At 51.1% G+C, this 18,622-nt stretch overlaps 2 protein-coding genes across 3 annotated transcripts in view; one reads left to right on the forward strand and one right to left on the reverse strand.

Annotated features, from left to right (window-relative positions):
* The first annotated feature begins 12,045 nt into the window (after nt 1–12,045).
* PHLDA2 (pleckstrin homology like domain family A member 2) lies at nt 12,046–13,604 on the forward strand. Its single transcript, XM_072338368.1, has 2 exons — nt 12,046–12,634; nt 13,164–13,604. Exon 1 carries the CDS (start codon nt 12,228–12,230, stop codon nt 12,624–12,626), a length of 399 nt encoding a protein of 132 aa, XP_072194469.1. The 5' UTR covers nt 12,046–12,227; the 3' UTR covers nt 12,627–12,634; nt 13,164–13,604.
* Nucleotides 13,605–14,116: 512 nt separating this feature from the next.
* The window catches only part of SLC67A1 (solute carrier family 67 member 1), a 53,736-nt gene continuing 49,230 nt past the window's right edge, over nt 14,117–18,622 (reverse strand). For both annotated transcript variants that reach the window (XM_072338430.1, XM_072338431.1), the window contains 2 exons: nt 17,526–17,646; nt 14,117–14,535 (listed from right to left, as the gene is read on the reverse strand). In XM_072338430.1, coding sequence (XP_072194531.1) covers nt 14,348–14,535; nt 17,526–17,646 — 309 coding nt within the window. In that variant the 3' untranslated portion in view covers nt 14,117–14,347. The remainder of the gene's footprint in view (nt 14,536–17,525; nt 17,647–18,622) is intronic.

Below are 18,622 nucleotides of genomic sequence, written 5' to 3' on the forward strand. Positions count from 1 at the left end.
TAAAGGAGACTTAATAAATTCATTCTCAGGGAAACTGCCCTGATGGCAGCTCCAGGCCAACGCTCTCTCCTGCAGGAAGCCAGCTCAGTATGGCTGGAGAACACACAGGGAGAGGTTGGGCTGGTTGTGGCACAAGGAAATCACTTCTTCCTTGCGAATCTGGTGATTCAGAAGGCGAGCTTGAGATGTCAGACATGCTGCCCTGCGTTAGCACATAACCTTATGAACTCATCTGTGCCTTTTACTGAAGCATCTCAGCTTGATCCTTTTGGGAAATGATTACAGCTTGGTGAGCTAGGAGGCAGCCCTTCCAGCTGAGCCTATAAACACAAATTGCAGCCTAGGAGAGATGTGAGGCTCGCTTCTCGCCCATGTTACGTTTCCCACAGCCTTGGGATGCTGAACGCCACCTGGTGCCATGGCCCTCTATGTGCAGCTGCTGGTGGATGTGAAGTCGGCCTCCTGCAGATCATCTTAGAAAGCTGTTGCAAATGGCAGCGCTTTCTGTAAGCTGTTAAAAAGAAGAAAAGCCCCACAAAGCTCTGCCACCTGTGCTGCTTCGCTCTCTGCCTCCTCCAATGGATCAGACTCTTGATTTCTGAAGCAGAGCCGGGGAGGTGCTGTTTCCTGGCCCCTGCCCAGCTCCGTGCCGTGGCTGTGACCCATGAGCGGAGGTGCTGCTTTCCCAGGCAGCATGGTCACACCACCCACAGCAGGCAAGGCCCTTTCCTCATGCGCTCACACCGTGTCTGTCCTAAATACCTCCTTCCTCTCGTGGGCCGAGGATAACAAGCGCTGTCAGCCACTCAGGTCTGACAAGCGTTCAAAGCAAGGATCTAAATACCTGAATGAACCCCTCCAAGGCTGTGCGCTGTTAATGAAGCATCCTGTGAATGAAGGCTGAGCTGTTCGCCAAGTGCCAGCGTTGCCTGCAGACCGGTCCCCTCTCTGATTGTTCACCTCGCCCTTACACAAGCGAGCTGCTCCACCCAGCTGCCCCGCTCTTGCACAAGCCTCATTACCCGCCGGGTTTTACCGTGGGAATCCAGACACCAACCCAGGTGAATGAAACCCGGTGAGCGCAGGCTCCCATTGCCAGCTCACACCAACCTTGCTGCCAGCACCCTGCAAAAAGCCCAAATCCTGACAAAGAGGTTTCCCCTCTGAAAGGGGAAGCCTGCAGCAATGCTGTCCTGCTGCTGCTCACCCCTTCTCTGCCCCCAGCACCCACGGGTTGAGCATTGCCGATACCGAAGCCGTCCCAGCTTAAAGGGCTGAAAGGGAAGCGGGATGGAAAGGAATGTGCTCATTATGCAATGTGACCCAAAGGAAAATAATATGTGTGATAATATTTTGCCTTTGCTTGGGGCAGAAACTAAACAGAATGGCACGACGCTGGGAAGAACCATTGGTCTCTACTCTTTGTGAGCTGTTAAAGAAGTCTTTAGCAGTAAGGGTGGTGAGGCACTGTCACACGTTGCCCAGGGAGGGGTGGATGCCTGGAGACATCCAAGGTCAGGCTGGAAGGGGCTCTGAGCACCTGATCCAGTGTAGGTGACCCTGCTCAATGCAGGGAACTGGGCCAGATGGCCCTTAAGGATCCCTTCCAACTCAAATGATCCTGTGGTTCTATGATTCTACGAAATGCAGCTGTTGCACAGTTGCCCAACTTTTAGGGGGAAAAGAGGGGTTCGCTGCTGCGATTTGGCCTTCTTGGCTGACAGAGGGAAGTTCACACTTGCAGGCAAAAACCTGAGGTCAGGAGAGCAGGAGCACAAGTTGGCCACGTGCACCCAGCTGCTGCGTTGGGGAAAACCAGTGTGTGGGCTGAGGGAAAGGCTGCAAGATGTTCTCCCCTCCCTCCCTCCCTTTTTTTTCCCTAATTTCACCCAATTACGTAGTCTTCCTTCTTCCTTTCACACTCCTGGCTTAAGGCGCCTTTGGAAGTCTTTGAAATGCCTGGACGGAAAGAGGAGGAGTGGGTGCAGAATTAGTGTCAGTGCCACGAACAGTGAAAACACCTCAAGTGGGAGATGGGCTATAACTTGTTGGGAGAGGCAGAAAGGTCGCACGGCACTGCTGTGCACGAGTGAATAGTTCAAGGCATTTTGATGCAGAGAAAAACCAATTAAGATACAACCACTGCTGACATTCCCCTGAGCCGTTTCATCTCTCACCGCTTCAAAAAAGCAAGGAAAAACAAATTATGTCCTTTCAATCCCAGATTTATATAGGATGAGTTGTTGCTTAGCCTATGAAAAGATCAAAAAGGAGATCTTGGAAAGAAAGATCGCCTACAAAGGAGGCCGGACTATTATTACACACACACGCAAATAGGTTTAATAAGCACGGTTCAGGTCAAAATGTATACAAGCGCAGTGTGTGCAACCAAGTGCGAATGAGGGCTGTTTTCTCAGGCATTTCACAGCTGGCAGTAGGAGAGCAAAGCACAGTGCTGAGGTTTTGGCTGCAGCTGCAACATTGGTGGAGCTCAGTGGGCTGCAAATCGTTGGGGCTGAGGGATGGATGGGAGCTCCTGCCCGAGCTAAAGGGGTGCTGGAGGCAGGGGACAGGGGCACTGTGTCACCTCCTGCTGTGGGCTCTGGAGGAGGCCTCTCTGCAGAGGTGTCCCACTTCTTTGGAGGCTGAGCCAATTCCTAACAGTGAGCAGGGTGGAGATTGCTGCATGGGTTTTGCTGGCCATGGCTTTGAAGCAGCCCTCCTGCATCTGCAGGGACAGAGGGGGCAGATGGGGAGGAAGAGGAGGAGGCGGAAGAGGAGGAAGATGATGATGAGCAGGCGAGGCTGCCCAGCCTTTCTCCTCGACCACCCGGAGCTGCTTTCAAAGCGAGCCCCGGTGAAGCCGTGGGGTTGAGGCGAAGCAACAGACGCCGTAATTGAGCTGCGCACTGTCTCATCTCCGCGGCGAGTTGCAAAATGTGCCGCCTACCTCCCTCGTCAGCCAGCTTTAATTGGCTTTAATGAAGAGGTAATTATGTTATTTCAATTTTTAATTAAAGGGGGCGGTGGGGTGGGGAGTGGGGCCGGCCCCCTGCGAGCGTGGCCCTGAGGCAGTGCCAGGGAGTGCGGTGGGTGTCGGGGGGCTCCACCCAGCCCTGCTCAGGGGGTGCGGGGGGAGCGGATGGGAGCTGGCTGCCTCTGGACACGCCACCGGGGCTTTCGGATCCAGCCCTGGCGCCCCAGGCGAGCTGTGGTGTCGGAGGCAGAACATCAAAGGGGCAGCGAACGACTGAGGGAAAAGAACCCAACCAAAAATCCCTGCAGAGCCAAACCGATGCCTCCCCACACACGGCACATCCCAGAAACATCTGAGTGAAACACGGGCTGGCTGCTGCTAGGGGAGGAGCCGCAAGCCCGCAGCAACAGGATCCCATGATGCCCACACATCTCGCTCTGCCTCACACCATACCATCAGGGTAGCCAGGAGGGTCTTGTGCCTTGAAGAGAGGTATGAAGACCTTATGGCCTCCTGCAGCCCTCCACCCTGGGCCTTGCAACCCAGGTCTCTTCTTCCTGCTACTGGATCTGCCTCGAGCAGCTGCACAGCTAACCCTATGGCCAAGCGTTGCCCCCCGCCTTGATTTTGGGGTTTTCCTTGCACATACTCTCTCTACAGATGATTCCTGTGGCTCCCCATTAGTGTGCCACGTCCCCTGCCTAGGCTGGTGGCTCCCCAACATGTAGCTGGGGATGGTCACGCGAGGAACAGTGAAAAATAAAATGGGGAGGAGGGGAAGGGAGGGGAATAAAAAGGAAAGGAAGCGAGGTCCAAAGTCTCTTTCTGAGCAATGATCAATTCAGTTGCTTGGCAAATATAGCTGGGCCACATCGCAGGCTGCACTTGGGAGGGCTGAGTCACACTGTGCTGCTTGCCCAGCTGCGTGCCCGATGGGCCAGTGTGCTTCCTTGGGCCAAGAAGTGAAACCTGCTCTTTCTTTTTTTTCAAACAAAGCCTGAACGGAAGCAACGTGCGAGAGCTGGGCCAGATCCAGCAGCCTCCACCCTCAGAAGGGTGGGGCAGATAAAAGCTCTTCTGGCTTTCCTCTCTGCCTGTCACTGCCTCCCACAGAGCTCATCAGCCCCATACCCCCATTTCCTATTGATTGCCGCCTCAGCGCCTGCCCTGAATTTGCTATAGTGGATGGGCCAATGGGTTTGGCATCCTGTGCCCCACAACTTGCCAATCCGGGCATCATCCAGGGTAACTGTCATCATCTGCATCCTCATCCTGGTGCCCCTCTTGGGATACCCAAGTTCTCACCACATGCGGTCACCGCAATTATGCGACAGGTCCCAGGCTCCTGCCAGTGATGCCTCCTGAGCACCTTCACAAAAATACAGTGTTTCTGGGAGAAGACATGGCCTAGAAGCACTCTCAACCCTGGAAGTACGTCATGTTGAGGGTGAAGGTGCTGCTAAATAAAGGGACGTTTTCATGGGATAAAACAACCTCCTCCCTCAGTGGTGCCACCACGGTGTGGCTGCAGTGACTCAGTGGGCACACATTGCGTGGGAAGGTGTTTCTCCTCCATGGCAACAAAACATTCAGGGTATGGATCTGCTGGAGTGGATTACCTTTTTCTGAATAATCATGACATAATTGCCAATTGAGGAGGCTATGTGAGGGCTGTAGCAAAAAGTCCTGTAGGAAGAAGCACTGAGTGGTGATAAGTGGCAAGTGAAGGTTGAAGTCCCTGAAAGAAGGAGGTGCAGCAGGTGTGATCCTTCCAAGCCTCTGGAGGGTAAGTGAAGGAGAAGCAGCTGAGTCACCACAGATAAGGGACAGGTTCCTTCTCTTATCAGCTATGGGTGTACAGGCAGGGCTGGGCTGAGGGCTTGTCACTCTGCAAAGAAATGTGCTCATAGGGTGGCCAGACCCTAACACCCAGCACCAAGGACACCGTGCTGCCCACCCAGGGCACTGGGACCAAACCTGTGTTGCTATTGCCCCGTGGGACACTGGGTTTCTCTCAGCATTGGCAAAGCACAGCCCTTGCTGCTGATTGCTGGCACAGCCACGAGCCACATGGTGCTAATTGATGGGTGGTTAAATGAATCCTGAATGGCAGAGCTCCACCAAGCACCTGTGGCCATCGTCATGCGTGGGAGATGGTGCTAGTCAAGAAGGGAAGGCTGGGATTAGGGACTGAGCCATGCTGTCAGTAACAGATGGGGGAAAAAAGGGGAAGGAGGGAGATGGGCACACTGAAAGCTGGCACTGCTCCTGCCTCTGAGCAGCTCTGCTCCTCAGGGTCTCTTGGGGATACTGGCCATGAAGCCTGCCATGGGCTGGTGGGGTTAAGTGTCAGGAGCTTTGGCTTCGTTTGGCACTATTTCTGAAAATGAATGGTGTGCTCTCTCATTTACTCCTTTCTGGCCACCTCTAAGCAGGACAAACAAACACACGTGTTTGTGAAGGGCTGCCCAAGCTCTGTCCATGCCCAGAACACCCTGTCCTACCCGTGCTGGTACTTGCATCAAAAGCCACGACATTTTAGCTCCGTGTCCCACCCGGCCACCCGCACCCAGCCGCAGCCTTCGCCACTGCTGATGCAAGTCTGAGTGTTCGTTTCTGGAGAAGGTTGTCCAATTATGGGAAATCCGTCCAGTTCTGTGACTTTGACTCTTGCCCCATTAAAGCTGAAGGAATGCCTGAGTCATCTCAACGCCTGCCAAGAGCCTTAACTCCTTTTTCTCCACCCGGAGTTTCTTTCCCAGCTCCGAGGCTTAGCAGCCTGTGGGACCGGCGTGTTGGTATTGCTCTCTGATCTGAGTAGGAGCACAATGGTTACAATCTCCAATAATAACAACAACAGTGACCTAACAATAAGGTAGACAACATAATTAATAACCATAATAATTCAATTAATTGTTGAATATTAAAGCCAAGGGATTTGCAGTATTGTATTCCTACTGCCGGAACCCCCTCTGGTTACAGTGGCTCCAGAAGAGCTTGAATTAAACCCACTACCGGCTGAGTAGAACTGGCTCAGTTCTACTTTATGAGTGTCACCCTAAAGGAAACCTCTTTTCAAGGAAGCTGGTAATTGGGGGTTAATGGCTAGGCTTTTGGCCCAGTAAGTTGGAGCACTCAGAGGCTCAGCATTAGGAGTTTTTCAGGACATTGCACAGTTCATGTGTTTAAAGCTGGTCTAAGGTGTCACTTTCTGCACCAGGTGTCAGATCCCATCCTGTCCACCACACACACACAGTCTACAGTTTCCCACCCATGACACAGCTGTGTGAAATGAGGGCCGTGTGGAACACAGTGCTGCAATCACAGCTCACCACTGATTTTTGCAGCCCTCAGCACTGAGCCCACCCCAGCACAGCCCCAGATCCGGGGCTGTGACGTGCCCTGAGCTACCTCCTGCAAATATTTGTCAAGGTGGAGCTGGGTGTTCAAACACAAGAAGATCTGAGTAACCGACAGGAAGAAAAGACAGATCCAGCTTTCACAAGGTAGCTCCATCGGGAGCTATTAGCTGGGGCAGTGGGAAGCCAGCAGGCTACGCAGCTGGGGCAGGTGAGCTTTGGGAAAGTCAAACAAAGTTAGGGAAAGTACATATCGCTGATGATCCTTTTTCTTTTTCTCCCATGGTTTAAGTTGCTCAGAGAAGCCGTTGGTGCCTCAGCTCTGGAGGTGCTGAAGGCCGGGTTGGATGAGGCCCTGGGTAACCTGAGCTGGTGGGGAACAGCCCTGCTCACAACAGGAGACTGGAACTGGGTGGGCTTTGATGTCCCTTCCAAGCCAAGCCATTCCATGATTTTCTTGAAGCTACTAAAGTTGATGAATAGAGAGCATATATAAATATATATATGAGAAAGAGAGATAGCTGGCAGTAATGTGCCTGAGAGTTTGGTTTGGGATCACTCCTCAGCCTGGCTGGAGATGCAAAATAACCCAAATCTTGGCAGTTACATGACCTCACCATCCTTCCCCCGCCTCGCATTTGCTGATCTTTTGGTTAAGCGATCTGGCAACTGATCTCAGTGTTTACCCATAAAGTTTACTCACTGATGAGTCAAAAAACAAAAAAGAAAAAAAAAAAAAAAGGAAAGAATAAAAGGAAAAAAAAAAAAAGCCAAAAAAATGGAGCAAAGCTCAGTCCATGAGTGGGACAGCTGGGAGGGGACTTGGGGCACACACAGCCATCAATGCTGGCCGTGCTGAAAGCCCCCAGGAGCACATCTCACCCTTCCTTATCCCTGCCATGAGGTTTGCAGTGAGGTTTGTCATGTCCATATGACCTCAGCGTGTTGGTGGGGGCTGTGGATGGCACAGCAGGGACCTGCAGGGAAATGGGACACACTCGGGGTTGTTCCAGCACCTTTGCTTGGCCATTGAGTTTGGCATGTTTTCAGTTGTCTCTACACCAGAGAATAAATTTGTAATACACAACAAATTATGTCTCACTCACAGCTGTTGGCCGAAGCCACCCATAGGATCTCCTAAGAGAACCATCTCTACACACAGATAAAAACAGGCAAAGATGACTCAAAGCCACTTTACTGGCTGCAGAAAAGGGGCAGGGTGCCTGGAGTGGTGATCTACAATTCACTGTGTTGCTGCAAGGCCTGGCTTTTTGTGATCTTTAGTAAATACCATCACTGCAGCACAGCAGAGTAACAAAAGGTGAACTGACAGCACAATGGGCAGCTGCAGCCTGACTGGCACTATGTGGGACCGCCACAGACTTAATGAGCACAGAGTACATCAACGTCAATCAGGGCTGAGGTCTCTGACATTTATTACCGTTGCCGCAAAATAAAGATTGCCCAAATATTTATGCTATCGGGATGGGGTTTGGGAATGTCCCGCCTTGTTAAAATCATGAGCTGTAGCCCAAAGCATCTCCTGGGCTCACTGGGTGACCAAATGTCCAGGGCACTCCAGTAAATGCTGTGTATTTCAGGGCAAGCCATCAGTGTTCCCACGTCCTCAACCATTTTGGCTCTCACTGAAGGAGAAGCACTGGGTCACAGCCTGTCCCATGGCAGCCAGGGCTGTGTGCTAACCTATTGGCACAGATTAATGTCTCAAAGTATTCAGGTCTCACATGAGATAAGACACATGGATCTGAGCATTTAATGGTGAGATCCATGCAGAATGGATTTAATGGTGAGATCCATGCAGTCCTCAAGAGACCAGGAAATGTGAGCCTCTTTTTTAAACTTTCTTACTTTTGTAAGTAAGAGACCTCAAGAGACCAGGAAATGTGAGCCTCTTTTTTAAACTTTCTTACTTTTGTACTCAGTCTAAACACCAGCATGATGTCCAGATGTACAGCACGTGCTCCACACAGGGTCACAGAATCATGCGGTCATTAAGGCTGGAAAAGATCACTAAGAACATCAAGTCCAACTCCCAACCCATCCCCACCATGCCCACTGAGCCACATCCCTCAGTGCCACATCTCCACTTACAGGATGATGACTCCACCTCTTCCCTGGGCAGCTGTGCCAGTGCCTCACCACTTGAAAAAGATGAAACTTTCCTTAATATCCAACCCGAATCTCCGCTGGCACAACTTGAGGCCATGACCTCTCATCCTATCACTAAATTACTCAGTGGGTCACGGATGGGGAGACAGCTTCTGGGCAGAAGCAAACATGCACACACACCTGTAACTGCTGCATTGACCCAACGTGCCCGTGTGGGTTCAGTGCTCATGCCCTTGTATGGCTGCAGCACTGGGAGCCCATTGAAGGACCGGCTTCCTGGAGATGACTCCTTCTGCCCCCGGCCCCTCGCGATGCTTTTATGACGGTGTGTAGCAGTTTACAGCACACAGCGGCAACACACTGAGTCAGTGGGATGAAACATGTTCAAGCTGCTTTGGAAAAAGGAGTCTTAGTCAGATAAATATTAGTAAATTGAGCAACTGGGGCTACGTGATATTGCTGATTAATACATGGCTTGCGTACGGCATGAAAAACTCTGGCAGACTGAGAAAAGATGCTTCCGCTGCTGCCCTTGTTTAAGTTAGCCCCAAACCAGCTGAAAAGCTCCAGCCCTGCTGCATTTCATTTACTGTAATCATTAAACAAACAGCCTTGGTGGCCTCCATCTGTCTGTTTGAGACCATCCCAAGTGAGGTGCCCCAGGACAAAAGCATCTGCCCCTGCCTCGCCCAGCTCTGCCCTGGGACCTGAGCTGCTCTGCCCGCGCTGATGGCACCGCTTGGGCCAGGATGTTTGTGAGGGTGGAGGATGATAACAAACCATAACCTTAAATTTCACAGTGTACTTGAGGAATACGCACATTACATTATACACACTTATACACACACATGTATATATATATAAAGGAACATGAAAATGTGAAAAAAGTGAAAGAAAAAAAAAATGAAGGAAAAATATATGTGAAAGCATGACAAAATGCTGCTCCTCACTGCTGTTTCTCCAGCTCCACACTCCCAGTTTGCAGCTACTCTGTATGTTGCTCCTTTTAATCCAGGATTTCAAGGGACCTGATGCTCACTAATCTATTGCCATGGGTGCCTGTGGGTACAGCCGCCCTCTGACACAAACAATGAAACTCGGAAGGCAGCAGTTTACGAGGTGAGAGCGTATGTTTCCCCATTACTAATCGACTTCAGCTGGCAGGATTACAACCTCAATCCTGTAAGCAGGCTTTTCTTCTCCTACAGATGTCAGGTTTAAAGGAAAGGAAATCATTAGGATAAATATATATATATAAAATCATATGGCCTCAATTCTCCACTTCCTGCTGTGGAGGGGTAATGCTGGCTGAAGCTGTGGTCCTTGCCCAGAACAGACCCATCACAGGGGATGCGCACATCGCTATGATCACGGCAGCTAAATAGCAACGGGAAAAATAACATTACAGCAGTGGAAATGCTGATAGCATGCAGGGTGTGAGCAAGGGGTGATGTGTCTGATGGGAGCCCTGCATCCCCAGGGGGGGGATGTTGGGCTGGGCTGGGCTGAATGCATCACTACCACCCGCTGGAGACCCCATAGCAGAGTGCGTGGGGAGAGCTGCAGAGGAGATAAATCACCATCTCCTCATTCAAAAAAGATGATATTTTTCGTTTTTCTTGGAGTGAGCCCTGAATGCAGCGTTCTTCCCGGAGCCGCCCATATAGCTGCTGTGCTGTCACCACGACTCGTGTAACTAAGGCAACCCACTTCTGCCCGCGGGAGGATACACAAGCCCAAATAACCGAAACGATGACCAAAACCCCAGTTCTGGAGCATGCGCTGCACCATGACACACAGCAACAAGGCCTCTCGTGGGTTGGGAGAGGGGTGCTGCAGAGGGAGGTGGCAGCACCCTGCTGGGCTCTGCAAGTGGGAGGTGGATGTGGATGCTGCTTCAGTTCTGTTTTATTCTAGGAAGGGACACCCACATGCAGTCAAACTGTGCTTGGGAACATCACACTTCCCAGATTCTGGTGCCAAGAGCCGTTAACTCCTCATCAATTCCTCAACTGATTCATTAACTCCTATTATCTTAAAGGCAATGCAGACACTTTTCTCCTTTTCCTAAGCTGAGCTGCCTGGTTTGAGGGCGGTGGTGTCACCACTACTTTGCTTTAAGACCAGTTCTGTGCAACTTTTCATGGCCACAATGCAAATGAGAGAGAATCACGGTATGTTAACCACACTGGGCTTTCCTTTTCTGTGGTTATCCACGTAGCGAGCCCAATGTATGTAGAAAGAAGGATAAATCTTATAGTTGACAAAGGGTGAAAATCAGGACTGGTGCTGCAAGAACCCATTTCTTATCTACACTTTGAGCATTCTGTTTCCCCCTGATAACCAATCTTTTTCCTAGCAGTGCTCTGAGTGTTCAGTACTAAGACACGCTGACGGTTCTGTGTTCCTTAGTATGATGGATCGGTGCAGATCACCCTGATGAAAGCCAGAGCAGGAAGACGAACCCCAAAAGGGGGCTGCAGATCCCCACCCGCAGGTGTGAGCCTCACTGAAAAGCAGATTTTGCTTTGCACCAGACTGTTTGAAGCAAGGTGTGCACAGACATGCTGTGTCCCGTAGCTTTCCAGACCGGGGGCCTTCCTGCAGCTGTTCCTTCTAGCTCTCCTTTTTCCTGCCAGATTGCTCTATTTGAAGTGGTGTCCCATTTCCTGTGCACAAAGAGGCTCCCCTGCTGCATTGTGGATCCCTTTTTAGAACAATATAATAATAATAATAATGAAAACTCAGCTTAGGCTCTATCTCTGGTCCTACCACTTCAGATCCCTCATTCTTACACAGTCTTTTGGGCAGGAATTTTGACATTTCAGTGGCCAGAGTAGCACTTGTCCAGATAGTGTCAATCTGGGCCATTCTCTTGGAAAGGAAAAGCTGCATCTTGTTAAAGTTAGATAAATCAGTTGCTGTTGGCTATGGTGCTGGATCAGGCAAAACAGTGTTGTAAAGAGTGGCAAAATCAGCAGTGCACAGAGGAAGGGATGCCAGTGCTGCTGGGTACCACCTCCTGATGCCAGTGTCCCCATGGCAGTGGTCAATGGCCAGGCCCTAGGAAATGATGGAACCGAACCTGAGAAGAGGATCAAGGGGAAGAAAATGGGGTAAATGTAGTGACTGTGGGGGACAGTGAGAACGATAAGGGTGGGCAGTACTGGTGCAGAGCTGGGTAGGTGGGGTCCCCAGGGAGGTTGTGAGGGAAGACTTCATGGTGACGCTGCATAGATGTGGAGCTGAAGTGAAAGGACTTGGTCAGGACCCGAATCAGAGGCTGGGGGTTCTAATCAGGCATCTGTGGGGCTCCTGAGGAGGGGGGAGATGGCACTGGGGCTGAGCACGCTTCGGAGAGGAGACGAGCTGCAAGGTGGGGTCCATCATAGCCACCCCATCCCCACCACGGAACACAACGGGCACACAGACACGAACGTACCGCGACGCCGGCGTCCAACACACTACAAGATCGGGCTCGGCTCCCGCGTGGGTCCCAACGCGGCGGGGCGGAGCGGAGCACACCGCGGCCGGGGGCGGGCGGGAGGCGGAGCGGCGAGGGGGCGGCGGGCTGACTCCCCGGGGGAGGCACCGGAAGGCGCCCGGCGCTGAATCATTGCAATAAATTGGTCCCGACGCGGCCGGGCTCAGTCATTGCCGTCCGAGACGCGGTGGGAGCAGGGCAGCCCGAGGAACTGGAGCCGGGAGGGAGCGAGGGAAGGACGGAAGGAAGGGACGAGGGAAGGAACGAGGAAGGGAGGATGAAAATGCAAGCAGAAGTGATCCGCGAGGGCGAGCTGGAGAAGCGGAGCGACAGCCTTTTCCAGCTGTGGAAGAAGAAGCTGGTAGTGCTCACCAAGGACAGCCTCAGCCTTTTTCCCGACGGGCACAAACGGGCCAAGGGCAAGGAGCTGGGCTTCGGCTCCATCCTCAAGGTGGACTGCGTGGAGCGCACGGGCAAATACATCTACTTCACCATCGTCACCAAGGACCGCAAGGAGATTGACTTTCGGTGCCCGGACCAGAGCTGCTGGAACGCCTCCATCACCATGGCCCTCATCGACTTCCAGAACAAGAGGGCCATTCAGGACTTCAAGAGCCGCCAGGAGATGGAGCAGGCAGCGGGCACCCAGGAGCGGCGGCTGGCCCGGGCGCCCTGAGCCCCCAGGTGAGCTCACCCCCCCACTCCCCCTCCATTCCTCTCACGCTTAACAAATCCACAGAGATAGATACCTCTAACTCCTGCACACCAGTCCTTACCTCTGTATCCCCCACACACCGTGCTTTGGGGACAGATGGTGCCGCAGCAAGGCAATGGGGCTCCCACAGCCGCTCCTCGTGTTTCCCAGCGCAGAGCCGGGTGCCGCACCCTGAGCGCAACGTGCGCTGTGCCCTCAGCTCTTGTGCCCGACTCATGGGGCTCATTCACCCTTCCCGAACCCAGTGCTGGAAATTCCGGGTGGGAGATGGGCACAGTGTTGGGAATTCAGAGCGGCAGGCAAACACGTGTCTGTGGCGGAGAGTTATCAGGGTAGGAAATGGCATTCAGCAGCGCTTTTCTTGCGGAACGCCCTATAGAGACGCCGCAAATGCCACGATAAGTGCGGAGTGCTTCCTCTCCCTTCAGAGCCCTTTATTTCGATTTTTTTTTCCTTACCCTTTCATTGAACTAACCTGCTTCCTCTTGCTGCCTTCAGAGCGTACCGCTGGATGGTAAACCACAGCAAGTGTCTTGGACTGAAAAGGGACAGGGTACCAATGAAGGAAAGCGCGGAAGATAGCTGGGAGCAGCTTGGTTTTCTCCAAGGCCTGTGGAGGCTGCTGAGCAAAGAGCCCTGGGCTTCGCCTGAGATGCATTTTGATAAAGAAAAAAACCAAAGACTTTCATACGGGACTTCCAGCGAAGCGCCCACGTGCTTTGGGTGGCGCGGCTTCGCGAACGGTTCTCTCCTATTTATGAGACACAAGGAAGATTCAACACTGACTGGTGGTGTTCGACACAGTTTAAATTATTTGTAGTATCTATATTTGTATTTATTTTGACGAATGTCTTTCAGCAGTTATTGGTCTTAATATTGCTTTTGCATTAATATGTCCATTCCAAATAAATTACTTGAAATGTTCACTTTTTATTACTACACGTGGTGGTGCGGTGACTTTGTGGGTGCTGTGTGTGATGTGGGGGCTGTAAGGCAGCAGGGGCCTGGATGGAGCTGTGGAGTGAAGAAGCTCCCAGTAATCCTTCTGCAGGGAAGAGCATGGAAGAAAAGTGCACTGAGGGCCAGTGAGGGAATACAGGAGCCTTTCACGTGCTCAGTCAGGGCTTTTTGGGGGATATTTTCTCGTGTAATTGAGTAAAGGCACCTAAAGACAGCACAAGAAACTCCCTGCAACCATACCATGATGTTCTGCCTGTTGCTGCCTTCCCCCAGTTCTAGATAAAGTGAAGTGTCTGGGAAGGCATCAGGTGCTCTTTTCCTGCAGTCCAAGAAGCTGTGCTCTTTTGGAAAGGGGAACACAACCTGTTGAAGCTTTGTCTTGTCTAGGAGGCTCAATGCCTTCTAACCAACCCGTACTCCCTTGAGAGCATCCAGCAGTGCTGAGCTCCATTCACAGGCAGGGCTGCAAAGCGCTCTTTGCAAACGTTTCAGACTTGGTAACTCCCTTTGGGTAACTTTTTCCTGCTGTCACTATCAGTTAATTCTTGCATGAGACTTTATACTAGAGGCAGCTGCAAGGTATTTAGTTATGAGCAGCCTGCAGTGAGAGCAGGAGGGGCTCAGTGCAGGGTTGTGCCTCCAGCACAAGAATGCTAGAGAACACACAACAACATTGCTTGCTTTATTTCTGTGGAAAAAAGGGAAGAGGCAGCTTTCGTGAATTAGTGGCTTTTTGTCTCTCTCAGTGGGCTTTTCCTCTTTAAGAGATAAACAAACAAACCAACATTGACAATGAGCTGCAAGTAGCCGAAGGAGGAGACTCCAAACTGCCTGTACAGAATGACACCGAGGGTTGGGCCAACCGTCCTTGTCAAGGGCTGGACAGAAGCGCAGATCCCCAGCATGGCCCCTAGGAGAGACCAGCAGAAATGTCAGGGTGAAGGTTAGTAGCCTCCCTCTGCTGAGGTAGGAAGTAGCCTCAAACCATCTCTGGGAAGCTTTGGCACTGAGATGCTCCTGAACTTATTGGGATAGGATGGGGTGGGATGGGATGGGATGGGATGGGGTGGGATGGGATGGGGTGGGATGGGGGCAGCTTCCAGGGGCACACACTGAAGCCTCCCAAAGCAAAGCATGCAGCTCCTTTCAATATTATAATTAGCAGCTGTGGGAACCCAAGGGGTCCCAGCCCACCCAGGCAGCTATCACTATGTATTTTCTCTCATGGGACAGAAGAACAGCTCTTAGGAGTGTATCAGGAGCTAGAAAAGTCTAACTACATCTTTAAGAAGAGCTAACTAAAAGCATAAGTAGAGACTGAGCCCCCATAAGATCATTCCCACTTGTGAATGGAGTGGATGTTTCCATTTGGATGGCAATGGGAGCCTTTTACCTGGCTCGGCCGGTTCTCCTTCCAGCAGAGCATGCATTTGCATGGTGAACACAAGGAGGGAAAGCACCTCCACTGGGGCAAGGGCAGGTTTTTCCACCAGGATGTCACATGGGATGCAGCCACGACCTTAGGCTTCTCACCATGCGGGCCATAACTCCATTATCTCACACAAAGTATGGACAAGCGATGCAAGGAGAATAGGTCCTACTCTGAAATGGTGTTCCCAGTTATTATTCTTACTACCAATAATGAGTTATTGGCATCACTTTTCCAACAATACATGACTTGAATCAGTGCCAGTGGCATTCAGGTGAGGGGAGAAGCTGTCCTGCTTGCAAGGCATGGATCCCAGTGTGCTATCTGTATGGTGACCATGGAGAAATGATCCCAGCTTGGTGGGAGGACAGGCAGACACAGGTTGGTGTCACACTGGCCTGGAACTGTTGCACTTCTGTCAAAAATGTTTAAAATGTTTGTGCATTGAGGCCGAACTGAGGGTGTAGGTTTGACATACAGAGAGGGAAGCCTCCCTGAAGAGCTGCCCAGCTCCTCCTGTGCATGGGAACAGCGATGGGTGGGACCTCAGCCTGACCCTTTGCCAATGGGAACAATCCCACAACCACCAAACGTTCTGGGCAGGTTTTGCAATTATTTTTTTTTTCCCCCTCTGGGTATTTGAATTAAACTAATTACTACATGCAATTGCTAAACTGGCTCTCATGATTGAGGAGGCACTATTTTTCCCTTCTATATTTTTTTTTGTTTGTTCTTTTTTTGAGCTGAAATTCATCCTCTGGAAAGGCTGGGCTCTCCTCGGCAGCCCTGTAATGTGTTACTGAGAAAGATAATTTCTATTTAATAGGCTTAAATTAGATCCCTCGTGTCAGATGCCCTGGAGCTTTGAGACACTATAAATCAGCCCTTGCTCCATTTCCAAGCAACTCATGTGATGGATCCCAGTTAACTTCAGACCTTTGACAGTAACAAGTCATCACACCAGCAAAAAAGCTTTCTCTCCTCTCCTCTCCTCTCCTCTCCTCTCCTCTCCTCTCCTCTCCTCTCCTCTCCTCTCCTCTCCTCTCCTCTCCTCTCCTCTCCTCTCCTCTCCTCTCCTCTCCTCTCCTCTCCTCTCCTCTCCTCTCCTCTCCTCTCCTCTCCTCTCCTCTCCTCTCCTCTCCTCTCCTCTCCTCTCCTCTCCTCTCCTCTCCTCTCCTCTCCTCTCCCCCAGGCTGGGATGCTGGTGGCAGAGTATCGCTGCAGGCTCTACTCCTAAGGCTTTATGCCTGATGTGCAAATCAAATCATGAGATATGGGTCCAGGATACTGCCCTGCTCTGCTTCCTCCCTGCCTTCATGCATAAAGCAGTAACAAGACCCCCATTCTCGGGGGACAAGGAGTGCTTGTGTGACTGTGGGCCTGCCTTGGCTTGAGGCTGCGCTCCCACCAGCACACACACTCAGCAGAGCGGCACACATGTGTGCCGTACAACATTTTCCCTTCCTGCCTTTGAAGATGGGGAGGGAAAAATATATCAAAGGGAAACGAATGAAATCATTTCCACTTTGTTTTCTTCTGGAGAATTCATGAGCTTCTGTAGGAGTGGCCTTGGATGGGTCCTCTGCAGAGCCAGTTTTGGGTTGGCAGGGGAAGGAGCCATGCTTTAACTTCTGTCCCTTTGGGTGCAGCAGCCCTGTGCTGGAACGGCACTGCATGGCAGCACTGCCCCCAGGGACACCCACGCCACAGCTGCTGCAGCAAGGCAGCTTGCAGAGCCACAGCTCTGCTGCGTCAGGCATTCCTGCCCTGCCTGGGAACAGAGCCTCCTCCCTGGGGAACACTGCAATAAGGAGGCACATCACAAGAGAGAGAGGCACAGAGGACCAGTGAAGATGGATTTCCTCCAATGCTGTGATCCTCCTAGCCAGCTGTGTCCCTCCTCATCACACCTAGTCTTGATCCAGGAGCACGTGGCGTGGCAACAGCCTGGGATGGATGGGCACAATAGAGCCCATACTCCCCCAGCATCCAAAAACATCCTCCTGTCACCCCCTGGGTCATCTCCATCCTGCCCATCTGCATCCACCCCATCCTGTCGTAACAACATACGCAAGCGAGGACTAGGGTGAGGCAACTAAATCCATTTTCCTCTCTGACTGAATTTTGCCTCTGGGCTGGCTTTAACAGCCGAGCAATGCTCCATTTTTCCTTACAAAGCCCTTTTGAGCAGAATCTGGATGAGTTCCAGCCTTTCTTCATACCCTAGAGCCCCTTGGTGCCCTTCCTCCAGTATTCCCCCTCCCTGATGAGTGCTGCTCCAAGCCATGAAGCAGCAGATTTGCTCCTGGCACACTCCATCCCTTGCCTCCATGCAGTCCCAGGGCTTCTCTCCCAGGTGGAAGCACTGTGCCTGAACGCTGCAGGATCCCAGCATTCATAGCAAAATCATAGAATCGTTTGAGTTGAAAAGGACCTTTAAAAGACATGCTTGATGTTTGTGATGGCCTTACCGGTGTCAGAGGAGGGCACGGCCTTGGTGAGGATGCTGTCAGTGATGGTGCCCTGCACGTTGAAGGCAAATACCAGAGGCACCACGACGATGCAGTAATGCCATACAGTCCTCATCAGGGCCTAAGTGACAAAACACAGTGGAACATGGATCATTAGAGAGCACAGAGAGCAGCTTTGCAGCTAGAAGCAGTCCAGAAAAGCCAAATCTGTGACTTTTAGGTAAATTGTGGGAGCCACAACTGATTTGTGATGGTGTCATTTTGGCCATTTCAAGGTCTTCCATCCATTTTTTTCTGCTGCTTTCCCCTTGTTTTCCTTTGATTCCCACTCCTTTATCACATTTCCCTTGTTTTCAACTCTTGACCATTGTTTTCACCTGTTTACCCATGTTTTCCCTTTTCTTTGTTTCCTGTTTTCCATTGCTTTCCACTATTTTCAAATGTTAGATCTTGATTTCCCATTTTCCCTTATTTTTCCACTGTTATCCCTTGCTTTCCCCTCTTTTCCCTTTTATCTAACTCTTTACCCTTGCATTGCATGGTTTTCCCTTGTTTTCTCTTGTATTTCCTTATTTTCCCTGGTTTTCCTTTGCATTCTCTGATTTTGGCCTATATTTTTTTCCCCTCTTTTTTCCTTCTTTTCCAATATTTTTCCACCATTTGTGTGCTGGGAATCATTCTAAGGATGCAGAACAAGGAGCAGCCCCTGCTCTGTAATCTGGCAGCACATTCTCCAGCATTGCCGTGGGTATTTTTAGTGTCTGGGAATTAGTGACATCCCTGCACCCTCCCCCAGGTCTTCTGTCTCTTGTCCAAGTCCTAAGGAGACATTCTGCAGCAGATGCATGCAGTGTATTTCAGGAAGCCTCCATTAGTTATACAAAACAGCCTAGAGAAGGCATTTCAGTTCATTATCATAAGTAATTAAAACCAAACTAAGCTTGTCAAAATAAATGAACCTGGAGCATTATGTAATACCGTACCTTTGGGATTTCTAATCCTGTTCTTCTGCTTCCTTACTAATAAATTCATCAAATGCAGTAATCTGGAATAGGTCTTCCGGCCATAAGGTGCACATTAGCGAGCATAATTAGGGA

Source organism: Excalfactoria chinensis, chromosome 5 (genome assembly GCF_039878825.1).
Source record: "Excalfactoria chinensis isolate bCotChi1 chromosome 5, bCotChi1.hap2, whole genome shotgun sequence".
Taxonomy (NCBI): domain Eukaryota; kingdom Metazoa; phylum Chordata; class Aves; order Galliformes; family Phasianidae; genus Excalfactoria; species Excalfactoria chinensis.